Here is a 20,445-nt window from a genome sequence, read left to right on the forward strand (position 1 = left end):
ATATATCCAAATTAGTGTAGATGACACTATATTAAGGTAAATACTACATTTTATGTGTGTTTCACAAATAAACCTACTTTGGAAAACTGATGACTTACTGAAGCAATTTTATAACTATCTGTTTTCAGATTTGTGTACAGACTTTGTTTTTCTAATGACAAATTTGTTAAATGGGCCATGACTCTGGTATGAATAATAACAATAGTAGTAACAAAAACTTTAAAATAATAATATGTATCCTACATATATACATACATTAAAAGGAATTATATAGGGTGTGGCAAAAGTAGGTTTGCTGTTGTGAGTCGACAAAACAGAGCTTATTCTTGTATTACTACTTGTTAATTATTGTATTACTTTCTTTCAAACAACTGCAAACTTACTTCTGTTCCGCCCTGTATTTATTGTATAAGTATCATATAAACAAAAAATCAAATTAATTGTAACTTCCCATGTATAAACACTATAACATTGCTGAATGTCCTTCCTGTCTTTTTCCTATGTATATGTGTACATACTTGTAAAAAATTGATCTTATGCTACATATTGCTTTTTTAACCTATCCTTTTTAATCATTATTCTGAATATATTTGCAGGCCACTAAATAGTCTTTCATACTATCATTTTAATGTTAAAAAACATTTCATTTATTAAAATATTGGAATAGAAGTTTCTTCCTGTTTTTTTTTGCAATATAAAATACACTATAATGGACATCCCTCTCACTTGTCTTTGTGCAAGTCATTTTAGGATAGTGTTCTGAAAGAAAAGTCTTAACCTTTGCCCTACAGATGGATACTAATATAAACAATTTACTTCTGAGAAACACTCATCATTTAATAGAGATAATGACTAAGAAGACCATTTACAAATGGTCTACCTTCAACTCTTGTCTTTATTCCACCGTCATAAAGAATGACTTGTTACTGTTTTTAGCTTAAATCCCTCTGCATTATTTAACATGTAAAATGCAACTTTTAGCAATACAAGTGTGTCTGTTTCATAAATATATACCATATTTATGAAATATATACCATATATACCATATGAAGAATGAAGTAAACTTTGGAAGGATAGTCCCATGTTGTGTGTCTTCCAAACTGGCAGATACTGCTTGATATTTTCCTGAAGATGCTGTCTTGTTACATGATGGATATCGAAAGAATAAAGAGAAAATCTTTTTGAAACCACACAGCAGGAAGACTTCCCTCAAGCCTGAAGAAGCCTTTTGTCATTTTTCTGTGTCTTTGACCTGGACTGCAATTTCTTCAATAGTACTTTTTTCCCCCTAGCTAGGGCCACCTCTGCCCTGTAGCTTTCCAATGAAGAACAAGCAGAGTGAATGCCATGTTTAAAATTGACATAAATCTGCTAATTCCTTGAGCTTCATGATCGAACTCGTCTTCTAGTCTAGTTTATAAATAAGTTATTTTCAGCCTAGCACTGATGAACTTAAAATGTACTTTTTCCTATTAATTGTCATTTTAGCCTTTATATGTTAGCATAGCTCTTATATTGTATTCGTATGTCATTTATTCTCCATGTCTGGTGACAGGCTGCCTCAGATCATGAGGGTTTTTGCTATTCTTCTTGCGCCACTTCACTCCTCACCCCTGCGTTTATCTGAATTATAATGAGTTTTTCTTCTTTGCTTTTTAGTTTAAAATCTTACTGCTTAGAGCTTGAGAAGCATCTTTCTTGCGCCTCTTTGTATTCTGTACAGTGGACTAGGAACTCTTTCTTTCGGTTTCTCCTATCTTTGATTACCAAGTCTCTTGGGCTACCAGTGGGCCTTGTCTCCCAGTTTGTATTTCCAGTTTGTGATCACTGAATTCTCTATTTGGTAAGGGTCTGCCTGTGTTTTGCATATTTATAATAAGGAAGTATGCTAGTATGAAGCTCCTGGGCAAAGATATAGAGTAATCCATCCTCTTTGGGTGGGTTTCATTACTGCATTCCAAAACAGAATTTTATGTTTTGTTGATTCAGGTGCAAATAGAAATGAAATATTTTTGGTATTGTAATTAATGGAGAGATTCATCCTAGTTCTCTGCAGTTATTTTGGGAATTGTGTGTGCTTCTTTACTTGCTTGCTGAACATTTATTTTCCAAAAAGGATACAGTTTATACTTAGATGTTGGTTTTGCATTAGTTTTATGTTATTTAGTAGCAATCACTAACACATGTCCCAGTGGTCCTTCTGTAATACTGGTATCCCTTGTTATAATTGCACTTGTGCATTATTTTGATCAAAGTATATAATGCACTGTTCCACAGATACAAACATATTGATAAAATATGGTATTCCAGCCAGAATACATGAATACTTTCAGACAAAAAAATATATACATAAGTATAGACTTGTCTGTGCTATGAAGAATGAACGTATAAAAAAAGTATATCATGCTAACTGCTAGAAATGCTCGGAATAAGCATTAAACTTCTAAGTGGAAACTGTAAAACCAGTTCTGTTTTATAAAGCAAGGGATATCTGTAGTTGAACGCCATAGACTCAAATACAGAAGCTTTTAGGTCTGTCTTTATTTTTCTGTTATACTAATGACTGGGATGTATGTCTGAGGAAGAGTGTTGCCTACATCTGCATGTGATTGTATCGAAATTATCATAACCAACATAGTTTGTTCATCGTGATGCATGCTTATGATCAGACTTGAGTACTAATTCATTTTGAAATTAGGTGGGTTCTGAGTTCCTTGATTATGGAAGACATATAAATGTAAACACAAAATATAATAAATATTATTAGTTGAATTATTTAGTCTCTGCTAATTTGTAGTTCTTATTTAAAAAGCAGTCTCCCTTTGAATTTAAGTTTATCCTAATTGCGTGGAGAACTCTCATTCTGACTTCAACAAAGGAGAAAAGTCATTTTGTGAAGTGTTTATTTATATTGTAATAGAATTACTTTTTTTCCCCTTTTGATAGATTGCCACACTGAAGGTCAAAATATCTTATTTACTGATGGAGAATATATTAATCAGATAGCTGCTTCAAGAGATGTAAGTACTCTGAATCAGGAGTAACTGATGTAAATGGAATCTCTTTCTTCTAAATTACTTGGTTTTTGTTTGATGGAATGTAGAGCTTTAAAAGACCAATTCATGCAACATAATACTGTGTATGTTTTATTTGTTTTAGGATGGCTTTGTGGTCAGAATATTTGCCACAAGCACTGAACCTGTACTACAACAAGAATTACAACTTAAACTGGCCAGAAAGTGCTTACATGCCTGTGGTATCTCGCTATTTGATTTGGAAAAGGACTTGCATATTATAAGTAAGAGGGTCAAAAAAGCCTTTATCTCATATTTTAATTTTCAGATTCTTTATTCTTATGAAAACTGACATTATGTTTTCAGCAGCGTAACATATATTAGGAGCTATTTTACTGTCTATTACTTTAAAGCACACTTAAGGATTAATATGTATAAGTAACTAGGAAATGAATGGCCTTTAAACAGAGTGTGATGATGCTCTGGTTTCTCTTCAGATTGTATAAATCTTTCGCCTTTTAAACAGAGTATGATATATGAATGCCATTTTAAGGAAGTGACTAATCTTTCATTTTCATTTTGAGTAAAGTAAAAGAAAATAAACTTACATTTGATAAGAATTAGACACTACTTCTGGACATCATTAGGTTATATGCTATATCTGTATTCAGTTATTTAAAGTTTGAAAACTTCTGTTGTCAAATGTTACTACAGTGATAAACATAGTTATCTCATTGAAACATTTAATTTTGGTTTGAACATATTTTCAGGAAAACCAATTGAATGATCCCATAGATTGTGAAAATAGACCTAACAAGCTGATTAATAATCATTCATTTGGATACAGACATACAGACAAACAGAGCATTTCTCAGATTTACTAGACTTGTTCTTGCAGTGTCATAGTAGTCATTAGGACCACAGGTTCCCATGGTCGTCTCAGTTCTGGTTTGCCGTGCTACTGAAGGTGTACGAGTGTCATTTTTTAACTTACAGGATTCTTTGCAAGACCCACCTCTTTTGACTGTCTCGTTATATTTAATAAATTTGACTTTAATGATTTACTTTGCATATTTTATTTAATTATGTAGTGTTTAAAATTCTTTTATAGAATATATTAAATTGATATTAGTTTTTAAATTTAACAAACCCATTAGCTATTTAGTAATTTGTATAATTGGACAAAATAATAAAATGTTCCATATATAATTATATACTTATAGTTGACAATTTGAAAATGTGCCTGAGGGTCTGCGTGTATAAATACACACTTATGGAGTCAGGTTCATGAAGTGTTCTGTGGAAAAAAAACATAAAATGGAGAATCTAAAATACCGTAATTCAGATAGTTGCAAGGCATTGTTCAAACTCAAATGACTCTGGGTCTCGACTGACCTCATCAAACTTTATTATTTGTGAACTTGACCCAATAGTTGTAAGGTTCAGATAGGATAAGGTTCATGCATTCTGTAATGCCTGAAACCTAATAGATGCTTACTAAAAATGTGCTATTTATTTATTAATTCAAGGGCTATAGCTCGCATTGCTTTGAAAAACTTTTATTTAATATTGAAAAAGTTTATCTGGCACTAGTTTGGAACAAACTAAGAAATTTATGATAATCTTATCTTTCCTTGGAGTAGTGTACTTATTGTTAATATTTTAAAAAAATTTAAGTATGTAGCCTGACCTGTGGTGGCGCAGTGGATAAAGCGTCGACCTGGAAATGCTGAGGTTGCTGGTTCGAAACCCTGGGCTTGCCTGGTCAAGGCACATATGGGAGTTGATGCTTCCTGCTCCTCCCCCCTTCTCTCTCTCTCTCTCTCTCTTTCTCTCTCTCTCCTTTCTAAAATTAATAAATAAAATAAAAAAAATTAAAAAATTTAAGTATGTATATGACATTTTGTCATACTTGTTTTTTAGTGATATTAATTTAATTGACTTTTTAATCACTCAAAATACTGCAAGTTATGCTTGGAATTATTTGTATTAAAATAATAGAATTTATTGATCTTACTGTATTATAGGTACAGGATTTGATGAGGAGTCAGCAATTCTTGGTGCAGGACGAGAGTTTGCACTAATGAAAACAGCAAATGGAAAGGTAAATCATCCTTTTAGGATTAAAAATTAACATTCTTTGCTTTAAGAGAGAATTGATACAATCAGTTGTTTAGTTTACATAGTTCACATGTTTAAGCAATCCTATTTAAATTTTTGATTTAAATTATTTCATTTTTTATGTGGAAAATTTTATTCATGCTTAATATTAAAGAAAATTGACATTAAAGAGTATAAAACTTTTTTTTTTTTGTATTTTTCCAAAATTAGAAGCAGGGAGGCAGTCAGACAGACTCCTGCATGTGCCCAACTGGGATCCACCCAGCATGCCCACCAGGGGCCGATGCTCTTTCCATCTGGACATTGCTCCGTTGAGGCTGAAGCCATTCTGGCGCCTCAGGCGGAGACAATGGAGCCATCCTCAGCGCCCGGGCCATCTTTGCTCCAATGGAGCCTTGACTGCAGGAGGGGAAGAGAGAGACAGAGAGGAAGGAGGGTGGGAAGGGTGGAGAAGCAGATGGGCGCTTCTATGTGCCCTGACCAGGAATCGAACTGGGACTTCCACACTCTGGGCCAACACTTTACCACTGAGCCAACCAGCTGGGGCTGAGTATAAAACATTTTTTTTAAGGTGAGAAAGGGGGAAGATAGTGAGGCAGACTTCCTCCCGTATGCACCCCAACTAGGATTCACCTAGCAACCTGCCTGGGGCTGAGTTCAAGCAGTGAGCTATTTTTAGCACCCAGGACCACTCTTGAACCAGTTGAGTTACTGACTGCAGGAGGGAAAAAGGGAGGGGAGGGGGAGAGAGAAGGAGAGAGAAGCAGATGGTCAATTCTCTGTGTGCCCTGACCAGGAATCGAACCCAGGACGTCCATATGCTGGTTCAGCGCTCTATTCACTGAACCACAGGCCAGGACCAGCATATTTTTTTCATATATATTTAGGACACTTATAAAAGATAACTTCTGAATAGATAAATAAAACTATTATGTACTGTCTTTTTGGGAAAACATGCTGGTTTTTCTCCTTAGTTCATAGAAGTCAAATTCTATTTTAAAAAGTTTGGGTTTTTATTATTTTTGTTTTTCAATAAAATATGGAAGTTTTTTTTTTCTTCACATGTAAAACTTTGTGCACTCCTCCAAAAGGCACTGTAATTTCTTAATTTATTTTTCTTTTCTATTCTTTTTAAAATTATTATTATATAAGATATATTACACTGGCAAATACCAGAGTCTTGGAATCAAACAAGGTGGTCCTTCAGCAGGAAAATGGGTTGAGCTACCAATTACAAAATCTCCAAAGATTGTGCACTTCTCCGTTGGACACGATGGTTCTCATGCCCTTTTAGTTGCAGAAGATGGAAGCATATTCTTTACAGGATCTGCTAGTAAAGGAGAAGATGGAGAGTCAAGTAAGTTAACTGGTCAACTGGATGTTTAGTAAAAATAGTATAGAATTTATTAACACAAGGCATATCAATTTCAACAGTACTAACCTCATCAAATTACTAGAGGATTTTACATTGGGGCATATTCAGTTAATTGTGGTGGTATACTGTTTATTAAAGAACTATACAGATCACATTCTAGAGTTCATATTTATGAATTATAATATGCTTTATGTTTATGTGGCTATTTATCTGTTTTTGTCAGTTGATATTTTAAAAAACTTATTTATTTTGAGATATTATCATATTTTAGGTAAACCAAAATTTTGGGAGTAACATATATCTGAGCATGAAGTAAACTTTATGTAACCTTGTATAGTATTGTCAGCTATGGATCACTGTTCTTGATGTTATTTCTCTAAAATGAAAGGAATTCCTTAGCTGTGAAAAACAATTTTGTTGATCTGTTATTTTCTATATTTCTGTTCAGTCTTCCTCAAAGTGTCATGTTTCTCTTTTTCTAACTTCTCATTTACTTTATATATTATAGCACAGTGGGGTAGCATGTTACAAGGTTTAGTTTTGAAATCAGCATCTAATGTAGAAATCTTATGTTAATAAGTTACCAAAAGAAATCCCTTCAAATAATTATGAAGTTAAGTGAACGACAAGATAACCTGGAGTTGTTATCTTTGAATATATGTATCCTGATTTATTAATGTCGCCCCATTAAAAATAAAGTTATTAAAAAAAATAATAATGAAGTATATTACCATATTTCAGAAACTTTAGCATAGCCGGTGTTTTCTTCTAGCATTCAGAGCACCAGATAACATAGTTGTTGTATATATGTATGTGGATCATATCATATGAAAAAATATAATGGTATTTTAAATCTCAGAATTTTACCCAGCACAACAGTATGTTTTTCTGAAAGGCATGCAAAACTGGGATTGAATAATGGAACAGAATATTAATATTTCCCATACTTTGCTCATTTTTGGGATTCAGTTTTTAAAAGTTGAGGTTGCTTGATTCATTCACATTTAATTTATTCACTCTCCCTTCATGTGTATAGTTCCATTTCTTAAAGTCTCTCACTATGTGGAGCTACTTAATACATATGCTTTAAATGAACAGGGAACTGATTTTACTTTCCAGGTTCTAGTGTAAGAATACACATAATATAGAGTTAGAGAGAAAAGGAAAAATTTAAAATATATGGTAATGAAATGACTTTGATAATGTAAATATCTAATCTATAGAGATTGGGCTCCCAAGAAGTTTGGTAGAAAATTGTGTTTTCCATTGGGAATTGCAATATGCTACAAAGAAGAATATCTGATAATGATAGCTTATATATTAAGTACATGAGACTTGTAGGTTGACTTAGTTGACACGTTGGAAATCCCAGGCTTTCGTGAAAACAAGTGTATCACAAATGTAAATAAAATGGTTTTTCCCCCTTTGAGTTTTATATACAAACCATTTTTGTTTGTGCATTGATGTCTTAATTTAATTTAATTGATTTAAGCTAAGAGCAGACGGCAATCAAAACCTTATAAACCTAAAAAGATAATAAAGATGGAAGGAAAGATTGTGGTGTACACAGCCTGCAATAATGGAAGTAGTTCTGTTATTTCTAAAGATGGAGAGCTATACATGTTTGGAAAGGATGCCATTTACTCTGATAGTTCAAGTAAGTAAAATTTAAACACTTATTTCACCTTTATATGAAGAAAAGTACAGCACCAAACATTATCCGTGTATCTAGAAAATTAACATTTGTATAGGATGCTTTCTCTACATTTTTTCACATATATTTGCAAATACAACATTTTGTGATTTCTGTCTGTCTTGTTGCTGGGAACACTCACTAGTTTTATCAGAACAAATCATGGTGCTTGACTAGTACAGCTCTACTTTAGCTGTTACTTTCTCTGGAAAACTTTCCCTAGGCTTAGTTAGATGCTCGTGTGACATGTTTCTGGTAGTACTATAGAGCTGTGGTCCCCAACCCCAGGGCCGCGGACTGGTACCGGTCTGTGGGCCATTTGGTACCAGTCCACAGAGAAAGAATAAATAACTTACATTATTTCCGTTTTATTTATATTTAAATCTGAATGATGTTTTATTTTTAAAAAATGACCAGATTCCCTCTGTTACATCAGTCTAAGACTCACTCTTGATGCTTGTCTTGGTCACGTGATACATTTATCCGTCCCATCCTAAAGGCCAGTCCATGAAAATATTTTCTGACATTAAACCGGTCTGTCGCCCCAAAAAGGTTGGGGACCACTGCTGTAGAGAACTGATTTTCATAACATAGCTGATTTATACTTGATGAATTATTTATCTCCCCTGTTAAGTAGTTAGAAACTATTGCTCACTTATTTACTATTAAATCTCCAGTGTCCCACACAGTGTCTGGTGAATAGTAGGGTCTCAAGAATTACTTGTTAAGTGATTGAGTGACAGATAAACCCAAAATTTAAGTAGTGGATATGAAGGATAGAACTAGCCAAATAGCTTTATATTTATGAATTTTGATTTGAAAAATTTGTTGTATTTAGTTGCTAGAGTTTTTTTCTGGCACTTAGAAATAGGTGTAATGATTACAGCAAGCTACTTGGAAGGTGTTTATATGAGGAAAATATGTAAAACCTACAAATATTTTTGTAAAAGGAAACCAGAATTAATAAAATTTCTGATTGGAAGTTTAAGTGGTTTTGTCTCATGCTAGGGAAATAAATCAAACATTCATAGCAGTTACCATGTTGAACTGTACTCAGGTGATGTGTGAGTTGGCTTAATGTGGTGTTTAGATTTCCAGTTGTCCTCAATGTCACAGTGAATCAAAATTTTGAGGTGGGCTCATGAACAGTTTAAAAATACTATTCAGTATAACTGTTGCTTTTAAAAATTTTTTTGGCTAGGGCTAATTGAGACTTGATCATCTATTTGACATTTGTTTATTGAGAACTGGTAATATGTTAGGAGATTGGTGGGCTAGACAAATATGGCTCCTTTCTTTTTGAGGATCTGAGAGACAAATGAGCATTATAGAATTTAAAAATATTTGGAGAGTTGTGCTTTAATGGTTATGGATATAGACTCAGATCCTGGTACCATCACTTTTAGTTGGCTAGCTAATTTAAATTATTTAACTTTGCAGGGTTTGCTTTCTTTTTCCACCTGCAAAAAGGGAGCTAATCATAGTACCTGCTTCATATGGTTGTTATTAGATTATAGGAGATAATGTTTATGAAATAGTTAGCACAGAGCTTAGCATATGTAAGGGCTCAGGACATGGCAGCTAGTACTGTTAATAATAATATTATTATTAGTATAATAGTACACTATTGCATATTACATGTTTTTTCAATACTAAAAATGGGAGTTTTGAAGTGAACTTAACAAAAAGACATAAGGGTAGTATAAGGTGGAAGGAAAAGTCAACTTAAGGAAGTTATATCTGAACTAATGATGTAGAATAGTTTTCCCAAAGTGTGATACAAGAATTATATTATTTGTAATTTAAATAAAACAAATACTTTAACTTTAAAAATGGTATTTCTTAGTGTATGTTGGAAATACTTGAAATAGTCAACAATCTCCAATTTTACTCTTATTGTTACATGATAAGGTTAAAATATGCTTCAATCCATTTAAAATTGATGCAAAAAAATTCAGATAATATGGATGGTACTTGGATATGGCAAGTATAATGGAAGTAATGTAGGAAACAGTGAAGTTTAGGTCTAGCTCTACATCGGATTGTGGAAGAAAGCATTGTAGGTTTAAGAGGATTGAAAAATACTGCTTTGGAAAATCTCCCAGAATTCTATGAAAACAATGTTATTTCAGTATACTTTGATGATTGTTTTACTTTGTTTTGCTGAGGCAGGTCAAAGAAGTTAAAGCACATAATCTATAGGATGCTTTGTGCTTGGGCCAGGAAAGTTTGATAACTAATAACCCTTTTGAGAGTTGTTTAAAGGCATTACCATTTAGAGCAAGTACGTATTCAGGAGATACAAGCTTGAGCTAATGCCACAATAAAGATTTTTCCCAAGTCTAGATGATAACATTTAAAAATATTGAGTCCCTGGCTGATGGCTCAGTGGATAAGAGTGTTGGGCCAGCATATGAACGTCTGGGATTCAATTCTCCATCAGGGCACACAAGGGAGGCAACCATCTGCTTCTCCCACATCCTTCTCCCCTGTCTTTGCCTCTTCCCCTCCCACACCCAGTGTCTCGATTGGTTCGAGTGTAGCCCTGGGCACTGAGGATAGCTTGGTTGGTCCAAGCACGTCAATCTCAGGTGCTAAAAATAGTTCGGTACTTGAGCATTGGCCCCAGATGGGGTTATCAGGTGGATCCCAGTTGTGATGCTTGTAGGAGTCTGCCTCACTATCTCCCCTCTTTTCACCTAAAAAATAAAATAGTAAATAAAAAAATAATAAATACTTTGAAGCTTTGTTAAAAAAATTACAAAATTGTGTCTTTTGACCACTTGTTTCCCATTTTGGTGGGCTAATTTGTCCCAGAAATGAAAAGTTCTGCATTGATAGCTCATTTTACATTACTGAAGATTCACTAGGCTCAGAAAGGCTTTTTTATTGTTTCTTACCAAATCATCTCTTCCCTATAGGTTTGGTAACAGATTTGAAGGGCCATTTTGTAATTCAGGTAGCTATGGGCAAAGCTCACACTTGTGTTTTAATGAAGAATGGAGAAGTTTGGACATTCGGTGTAAATAATAAAGGACAGTGTGGACGGGACACTGGTGCCATGAACCAAGGTGGGAAAGGTGGGTATGACTATGTTAATTTTAAATTCTGTGTTACCTTTTCATTACCTTTCAGAACAACGTGAAGAATCTTTTTCATTTCAAAACAAGTAGTTCTTTGATTTCACACTTACAAATTAGGAAAACCACTGAATTTCTTACTTATTTGACAGTATATTATTGGAATAACCAGATATACTTTAGACTTCATTTCTGAGCAAATGAGTGTATTGTATTTTTTCTTTTTCTTTTTTTAATGTAAAATATTTATTTTTAATTTATTGTGTTGACATGGTTTCAAGTGTCCCACTCAATATAACACCCTCTACACACTGCATCAGGCCCTGTCATGCCCCATGAAAAGTCTCTTTCCACCCCCACTTTACCCCTTTTGTCGCCCCTCCCCTGAGCTCCATTCCCCCTTTCCCTCTGGCCATTGCTACTCTTTTTTTTTTTGCCTTTTTTTTTTTAAGTGAGAGAGAGGACAGGCAAGAAGGGAGAGGGATGAGAAGCATCAGTTCTTCGTTGTGACACCTTAGTTGTTCATTGATTGCTTTCTCATATGTGCCTTGACGGGGTTTGGGGGGAGCCTCCAGCTGAGCCAGTGACCACTTGCTCAAGCCAATGACCTTTGGGCTCAAGCCAATGACCATGAGCTCATGTCTATGATCTCACGCTCAAGCCAGCAACCCCGTGCTCAAGTCAGCAACCCTGCGCTTAAGTCTGATGAGCCCACACTCAAGCTGGAGACCTTGAGGTTTCAAACCTGGGTTTTCAGTGTCCCAGGCTGATGCTTTACACACTGCACCACCACTTGGTCAGGCGCTACTCTGTATTCTGTATGTGTTATGTACATATATTGATATTTTTTTACTAATCCCTTCACCTGTACGTTTTTCTTATTTTTTTTTATAAATGTCAGAGTACCTCTTTGATTTAGCATCTTTGGTGACTAAATTATACAAGAAAAGTACATTTTCAAACTCTGTTGTTAGCTTTTTGTACCACGTTTCCAGTTTTAACCATATTGGGCAGCAGTCTAACTGGAAAATGTTCCTGTTTAACAGCATGTACTACCTGTAATTCAAGCAGTTCTTGACAACTAAGAATGAGCGTTAAGAATACTTGACCCTTAATCAAGTGCTATATTGTAGCTGCCCCTTAGACACCATATCCTTTGTCCAAATACTCATGTTATTGAAGGGAATTGAGGGGTTTATCGGTTTATCAATGCTGATTGTGGTTTTGTTTTTTAATGGTTTGTGTCTACTCCATTCTTACTCTCAATTTTTACTTTAGCTTCTATCAGTGCTTCCCTACACCCTTCACTCCAATTTCTGGTTTTGTTATTTTAATTTTGTGCGGATTTGAGAATAGGAAATAGACACATATTATTAGAACTAAGCATTGGACTGTATTTAAAGTCAAATGAGTTTCAGGATTAATATTTGTATAAATTAACAAAAACAAGTTTAGCTCTTTGGAGATCATCTTGATGTTAGACTAAAAGCCCACTGTATTTTTTTTCCTCAGCTTTTTTATATGTACATATATTTAAAATACTTTGTCTTTTAACAGAGCGAATCTGTCAGAGCAATACTGATTTTAAAAAATGAAGGGAAGATGAAAAATAAAATGGATTACTACAAAATGGAAATATTTTTGTTCTTGCTAAACTAGCAAACCATAGTTTTAGATAATACTTTCTAGGCAAAGAGGAGGGAACTATTTTAGTTTTTGATACATAATATAAATATATACTGAAATTATGCTTTATAAGAGTTCTGAATTGAACAAATTGTTTATTCTGAAACTTTTATGAAAGTTTGGCATAAATTACACCTATGTTCTGGATCCTTAGTGTAAATTTTGTAATAACTAAAATAAAATTGTTAAAAAATTTTTAATTTACTAGAAATCACACCTGCTCTGTAAGTTGAATACAAGGCATGCTAGTACAGCAGTGCGAGACATAATGAATACAGATAGCTGAGTCATAAAGAACACAGGAGGATTTAAAAAATATTTTTTAAAGGGAAAGGATAGAAAACAATTTTGAAATATTAAAAAGTTGTGTATCTACCACCATGTTTTATCATTTTTCAATTAAAAAACATAGCTAAGAGTTCAGTGTCCTGTATTCTTGTTCCAAGGCTAGAAAATTATACTTCATCTCTCTCCAGCACTATCTATAATCATAACTTTGTTTAATATCGTTTCAGTCATGTTCTTATATTTTAACGTATTTTACATATTTTTATATATTACATATAAAAATGAAATATTTTGTAAGTGCTAAACTATTAGTCATATTTTTCTGCAAAAATTCTTTTTGTCTCACCAATGGGTTTGAAATATGTCCATGTTTGTACGTATAGATATAGGTGATATATGTTAACTGCTGTGTAATAATAACCATACTACTGACATACCAAAATATATTCATTCTCCTGCTGATAGATGAGTTTATTTCTGACTTTTCACTATTATAAATAATTTTAAAACCTTTATACATATTTCCTGGCAAACACATGTGAGACTTTCTCTAGTGAAATTGCTGTGCTATAAATTCCAGCTTTGCTAGATTTTTCTCAGAAGAGGTTGTACCAATTTATACTCTTATTAGTAGAGTTTGATTTTCCACATTACACAAGTAATTAGTATTGACAGACTGTTTTTGTCAGTGTAATTACTCTGATATTGTTTTTTTTTGTTTTATTGAAGTATAACATGTAGAAAAATACATGAAGCATAAGTACACATTTTGATGAATTTTCACAAACTAAACATATTCTTTTGTGTGTGTGTGTGTGTGACAGAGACAGACAGAGGGACAGACAGGCAGAAAGAAATGAGAAACATCAATTCTTCATTGACAATCCTTAGTATCCTTAGTTGTTCATTGATTGCTTTCTCTATGATCCCTTGCTCAAGCCAGTGACCCCGAGCTCAAGCTGGTAAGCCTGTGCTCAAGCCAGATGAGCTGGCATTCAAGTCAGTGACCTTGGAGCTTCCACCCTGGGTCCTCTGCATCCCAGTCTGATGCTCTATCCACTGTGCCACCGCCTGGTCAGGCACAAACTGAACATATTCTTGTACTCAGCACCCAAATCAAGAAACAGTTTCTTAACAGTACCCCTTTCCTAACACCAAACATTACTTTTGTACTTTCAAAATTGAATCATGTGGCCCTGGCCGGTTGGCTCAGTGATAGAGCGTCAGCCTGGCGTGCAGGAGTCCTGGGTTCGATTCTCAGCCAGGGCACACAGGAAAAGTGCCAATCTGCTTCTCCACTCCTCCCCCTCTCCTTCCTCTCTTCCCCTCCCACAGCCAAGGCTCCATTGGAGCAAAGTTGGCCCAGGCGCTGAGGATGTCTCTGTGGCCTCTGCCTCAGGCGCTAGAATGGCCCTGGTTGCAACAGAGCAATGCCCCAGATGGGTGGAGCATCGTCCCCTGGTGGGCATGCCAGGTGGATCCCGGTCGGGTGCATGTGGGAGTCTGTCTGACTGCCTCCCCGGTTCCAACTTCAGAAAAATACAAAAAAAAAGGGGGGGGGGAAGAAAAAAAATTGAATCATGTAGTATGAATTCCCTTTTACATTTTCTTCTTTTCCAAGTGAGACCAAGGGAGATAGACTCCCGCATGCGCCCCGACCAGCATCCACCCGGAAATCCCCCTTCCCCTCCCATCTGGGGCTGATGCTCTGCCCATTGGGGGCCATGTTTGCAACTGAGCTATGGAGGCTCAGTTTTAGCACCTGAGGTGGAGGCTCCATGGAGCCATACTCAGGACCCTGGAACCAGTGTGCTCAAATCATTGAAGCTATGGCTGCGGGAAGAGAAGAGAGAGAGAGGGAAAGGGGAGGAGGAGGGGTAGAGAAGCCTCTCCTGTGTGCCCTGATTGGGAAATGAACCCATGACATCCACACACCACTGAGCCAACTGGCCTAGTATGAATTCTTTTCTTTCTGAGGTCTTTTCACTACTTTTATGAGATTCATTCATATTGTTTATAGTTAGATAAAGATTTTTCATTCTTGTTGGGTAGTATTAATTTGAGTAAACATACCACAATTTAAAAATCTTCTAGCATTATGGACATTTGGGTCGTTTTCTAGTTTTGGTTATTATGAATAGTGTTGCTATGAACATTTCTACTAAATATTGGTGAAAATATGTATGCATTTCTTTTGGCTATGTAATTAGGAGTAGAATTGCTGGGTCTCTCTTTTTTTTAAACTTGATTTCCCTGGGTTATGAATAGTGAATTAGACTATTTTTTCAAACTTTTCTTATTTTACTTGCCTTTTTCTTACTGATTTGTAGAAATTTTTTATATATTATGTTGTATGTTTTACAAGTATGTTTTACTAACTTGTGGCTTCTCTCATTCATATTTATGGTTTTATTTATTGTATATAGTTTTTAAATTATGATGGCAAGCTTTTCTTGATAAATTTTTGGTTTATATAGTCAGGTTGGGGCCTTTTTTCCCATATGAATTAGAACCTGTTTTTTTACTTGGCATTGTGATTGGGATGAATTTTAGAGATTGATTTGAGGAGCATATAGTATTGTCGGGATAATTTAATAAGTAATATATGTAGATGCAGGTAAGTACTCAATATATTTTAGCTATTGTTCTTAAGAAAAATAGAGTCACTTACACCTTCTTCTCTATTACTCTAGACATAATGTAGTTATCCAATATTTGGTTATTTAATTTTCCAGCCTGTCCACAGATTAGAAGTGGCAAAAAATAAAAAAAAAAGGTTATATATTCTGTGAGTTCATTTCTTAATTAGACAGGCCTATACTAAGTCTATTATAAGTGTAAGTGATAAGAGAATAAGATTGACTAAGAGATAAAGTGAGTAAGGTATAACCTTGTCTTTGAGGATCTAAGACTAGTAGAAAAGACAAAGATAAATAATTATTTGACTCTCTTATTATATGCTCTTGTAGCACTTTATTTTCCTTTGTAAGCCTATACAGTTATATATTTACACTTTTTCTTAATGGCTATTTGATTAATGCGTATGTTTCTCACTAAGTCGTTATGCTTTATAATAGCTTATTATCATAATTCTCAGTGCCTTGAGCAGAGGTCTACAAACCATAACATGATGCCATCTGTTCAGTAGCCTATTTTTTTTTTTTTTTTTGTATTTTTCTGAAGCTGGAAACGGGGAGAGACAGTCAGACAGACTCCCGCATGCGCCCGACCGGGATCCACCCGGCACGCCCACCAGGGGTGATGCTCTGCCCACCAGGGGGCGATGCTCTGCCCCTCTGGTGCGTCGCTCTGCTGCGACCAGAGCCACTCTAGCACCTGGGGCAGAGGCCAAGGAGCCATCCCCAGTGCCCGGGCCATCCTTGCTCCAGTGGAGCCTTGGCTGCGGGAGGGGAAGAGAGAGACAGAGAGGAAGGAGGGGGGGTGGGGGTTGGAGAAGCAAATGGGCGCTTCTCCTATGTGCCCTGGCCAGGAATCGAACCCGGGTCCCCCACACGCCAGGCCGACGCTCTACCGCTGAGCCAACCGGCCAGGGCCAGTAGTAGCCTATTTTTTATGGCCTTCCAAGCTAAAAATGGATTTTCTTCTTTTAAAGGATTAGTTTTAAAAAGTGTGACAGAGACTTATGTGGCCTACAAAGCCTGAATTATTTATAATATGACCCTTTACAAAAAGTTTTTCTGACTCTTTGCCATCAGGGGAAATATTTGGGGTATAGTTGGTATAAAGAAATAGTTGAAGGAATTATAGCGCAAGTAAGTTGTAATTGAGGTATAAACAGGTTTTGAGAAGACATAGATTGACTCCTTGGGAAAAGTGGTAAGTGCTTTCCTAGAAATTATATCAGAACTTGAGTTTTGAGGACTGAAAAGGAGTTTCTTTGGTAGATGAGGTAGGAAGAGGCATCTGGTAAATGAGTAGAAAGAAACAGAGAAGGAATGAAGAAAGTGGTGGAGCATGGTTGAAAGGACACAGGATATTTAGAAAGCAGAGGGAACTTAAGTGCAGGTAGAATGTAGTTTGCATGGAAGAACTGAGTTTGGGAAAAATTGGGAGCCATACACTGTATCTTGTTGAAGAGTTTTTGTTTTGTTTAGTGACAGAGATGGGGGGGGGGGGCAAAGGGACAGACAGACCGAAAGAGGGAGAGATGAGAAGCATCAAGTCTTCGTTGCAGCACCTTAGTTGTTCGTTGATTGCTTTCTCATATGTGCCTTGACCAGGGGGCTCCAGCAGAGCGAGTGACCCCTTGCTCAAGCCAGCAACCTTGGGCTTCAAGCCAATGACCTTTAGGCTCAAGGCAGTGACCATGGGGTCATGTCTATGATCCTATGCTTAAGCTGGAGAGCTTGCGCTCAAGCCAAATGAGCCTGCACTCAAGCTGGAGACATCGGGGTTTTGAACCTGGGTCCTCCGTGTCCCAGTCCAGCACTCTATCCACTGCACCACTGCCTGGTCAGGCTCTTGCTGAAGAGTTTGTTTTTTTTTAAGACCTTAGAAAGACATTGGAGCTCTGTAAATTGTGAAGTCATAAGACCAAATATATGTTTTAGGAAGTTGATTGCTAGCAAAGGAGAGGACATTCTAGATTTGTGGGACTCTTGGCCTAGAATGTGGTTAGGAATCTTTCTCTCATCTGTTGTACAAAAATGTTGGCAGTGAGGGTGAAAAGGAGAGAATAAAATGAGAAAAAAAAAGTATGATTGACAGAAAGTAATAGCTAAGAGATGTGCCTTTCTACCCTCTTTTTGCAGAAAGGAAATGGTGAGAGCTTTTATTCACTCACTCATTCACTTAAATTAGTTGAAATGACTGGGATGACATTGCTTCACAGCAGGTTTCAAGTGTACAACCCAATAAAACATTGTCTGTGTACCGTATCATATGCCCTCTGTCCCAGGCAAAGTCAGGGAGAACATTTAGTAGTGGTCTCTAAATTAAATTTTATTTTTCTTGTTCTTATGCCTTAGCATTCCTTTGTATTTACTTTGAATAATAGTAATAGTATGCACCATATATATTTTTAATCAGGAAATATAATTGTCAGGTTTTTAGAAATGGGAATATTCTACTCAAAAATTATAAATTGATCTGTCAAATAGGGTTTGGAGTTGAAAATATGGCCACAGCAATGGATGAAGACCTAGAAGAAGAACTAGATGAAAAAGATGAGAAGTCTATGATGTGTCCTCCAGGCATGCATAAGTGGAAGCTGGAGCAGTGCATGGTGTGTACTGTCTGTGGAGACTGCACAGGTTACGGAGCCAGCTGTGTCAGTAGTGGGCGTCCAGACAGAGTCCCTGGAGGGTAAGAAAATGATTAATACTGAAGAAATAAAATATTAGTAGAAATAGTGCAAAACACTTTTATTTTTCAAAATAATTCCAGAATATTCTGTGTTGTTTCTTAAGGGCATATTGGCATATACTTATAATTGCTCTCTATTATAATAATTTCTAATTTAGTGTCATTTTTATTTAAATTGCTTTTCTTTCATTTGATTCATATAAACCATTTAAAAACAGGTCATAAATAGCCTGACCTGGCGGTGGCGCAGTGGATAGAGCATCGGACTGGGATGCAGAGGACCGAGGTTTGAGACATCGAGGTCGCCAGCTTGAGCACGGGCTCATCTGGTTTGAGCAAAGCTCACCAGCTTGAACCCAAGGTCACTGGCTTGAGCAAGGAAGTCACTCCGTCTGCTGTAGCCCCCCTGGTCAAGGCACATATGAGAAATCAATCAATGAACAACTAAGGAACCGCAATGAAGAATAGATGTTTCTCATCTCTCTCCCTTCTTGTCTGTCTGTCCCTATCTGTCTCTCTGTCTCTGCCACAAAAAACAAACAAACAAACAAAAAACAGGTCATAAATATTTTCAAGGCTTATGTTGTACATTTATTTGTATTCTTTTCCTAAGACGGCTTTAATGCCTAATGTCTATTAATTTTTGTTGAACATGGATCTTTTCTGAATAGAATTAGGAACTATATAGAATATTCTATTAGGGACATGTAATTTTTATTTAAATTGAATTTATTGTTTTGAAATATTAGGAGTTCTAGGAAGTGTTGAATCTGAAGTTGCACTATAACTGTGTGTTGGACTGCTGCTTTTTTTTTTCAGGGTCTTGTATTGTTATTTTAAAGTTAACATGAGTTTGGCACAATCAGAATGCAGATTTTTTTTCCTAGAATGTTGGGGAGAATTTTGATTCTTATTTTTATTTTTTATTTTTATTTATTTATTTATTTTTCATTTTTCTGAAGCTGGAAACAGGGAGAGACAGTCAGACAGACTCCCGCATGCGCCCGACCGGGATCCACCCGGCACGCCCACCATGGGGCGACGCTCTGCCCACCAGGGGGCGATGCTCTGCCCATCCTGGGCGTCGCCATGTTGCGACCAGAGCCACTCTAGCGCCTGAGGCAGAGGCCACAGAGCCATCCCTAGCGCCCGGGCCATCTTTGCTCCAATGGAGCCTTGGCTGCGGGAGGGGAAGAGAGAGACAGGAAAGCGCGGTGGAGGGGTGGAGAAGCAAATGGGCGCTTCTCCTATGTGCCCTGGCCGGGAATCGAACCCGGGTCCTCCACACGCTAGGCCGACGCTCTACCGCTGAGCCAACCGGCCAGGGCCTTGATTCTTATTTTTGTGTTGCCATTTATAACCAATGTAACATAATGTGGTATCCTTTATAAGATCAAATTAATTATTCTAGATCTTTGTACTGTGATAGATCTGATCTTTGTAAGATCAGATTATGATAGATGATTTGGAAAGTCAAAGGATTGCAGAAAGTCAAAGGTAGGGAGCAGAAAGCCATGGTAAGGACAACTACTTATAGCTGACCTCACTGTTTGACACTTGCTTAGTATAGTCCCAAATAGTACAGCTTCTTCCCAAATAGTGTCTGGATCTACTATGAGTACATTTCTGGGTTTGTACTATGACCTAACATAGCAAAATAGATCATAAATAAAAATCTCTTTTTTTAAACTAATGAAATATTATGATTTTTTAACAATATATTTTATTTGCATTTTTAGTATATGTAAAAATATTTCGGCCCTCCTTATCAAAGGATATTATTTCATTTTACAAGAAGTAGAAATTTATCTTCTCTAAGATGTCTAAAGTTATTTTCATTATAATTAAGTGTCCCTAATGTCT

At 36.0% G+C, this 20,445-nt stretch overlaps 1 protein-coding gene across 16 annotated transcripts in view; it reads left to right on the forward strand.

Moving 5' to 3' along the window:
* Nucleotides 1–20,445, forward strand: part of MYCBP2 (MYC binding protein 2) — a 334,178-nt gene that overhangs the window by 82,557 nt on the left and 231,176 nt on the right. For all 16 annotated transcript variants that reach the window (XM_066380737.1, XM_066380743.1, XM_066380736.1 and 13 more), the window contains exons 9-15: nucleotides 2,947–3,020; nucleotides 3,160–3,298; nucleotides 5,042–5,118; nucleotides 6,288–6,492; nucleotides 8,003–8,167; nucleotides 11,125–11,283; nucleotides 18,378–18,582. In XM_066380737.1, coding sequence (XP_066236834.1) covers nucleotides 2,947–3,020; nucleotides 3,160–3,298; nucleotides 5,042–5,118; nucleotides 6,288–6,492; nucleotides 8,003–8,167; nucleotides 11,125–11,283; nucleotides 18,378–18,582 — 1,024 coding nt within the window. The remainder of the gene's footprint in view (nucleotides 1–2,946; nucleotides 3,021–3,159; nucleotides 3,299–5,041; nucleotides 5,119–6,287; nucleotides 6,493–8,002; nucleotides 8,168–11,124; nucleotides 11,284–18,377; nucleotides 18,583–20,445) is intronic.

The sequence above is a fragment of the Saccopteryx leptura genome, chromosome 4, assembly GCF_036850995.1.
Source record: "Saccopteryx leptura isolate mSacLep1 chromosome 4, mSacLep1_pri_phased_curated, whole genome shotgun sequence".
Taxonomy (NCBI): Eukaryota; Metazoa; Chordata; class Mammalia; order Chiroptera; family Emballonuridae; genus Saccopteryx; species Saccopteryx leptura.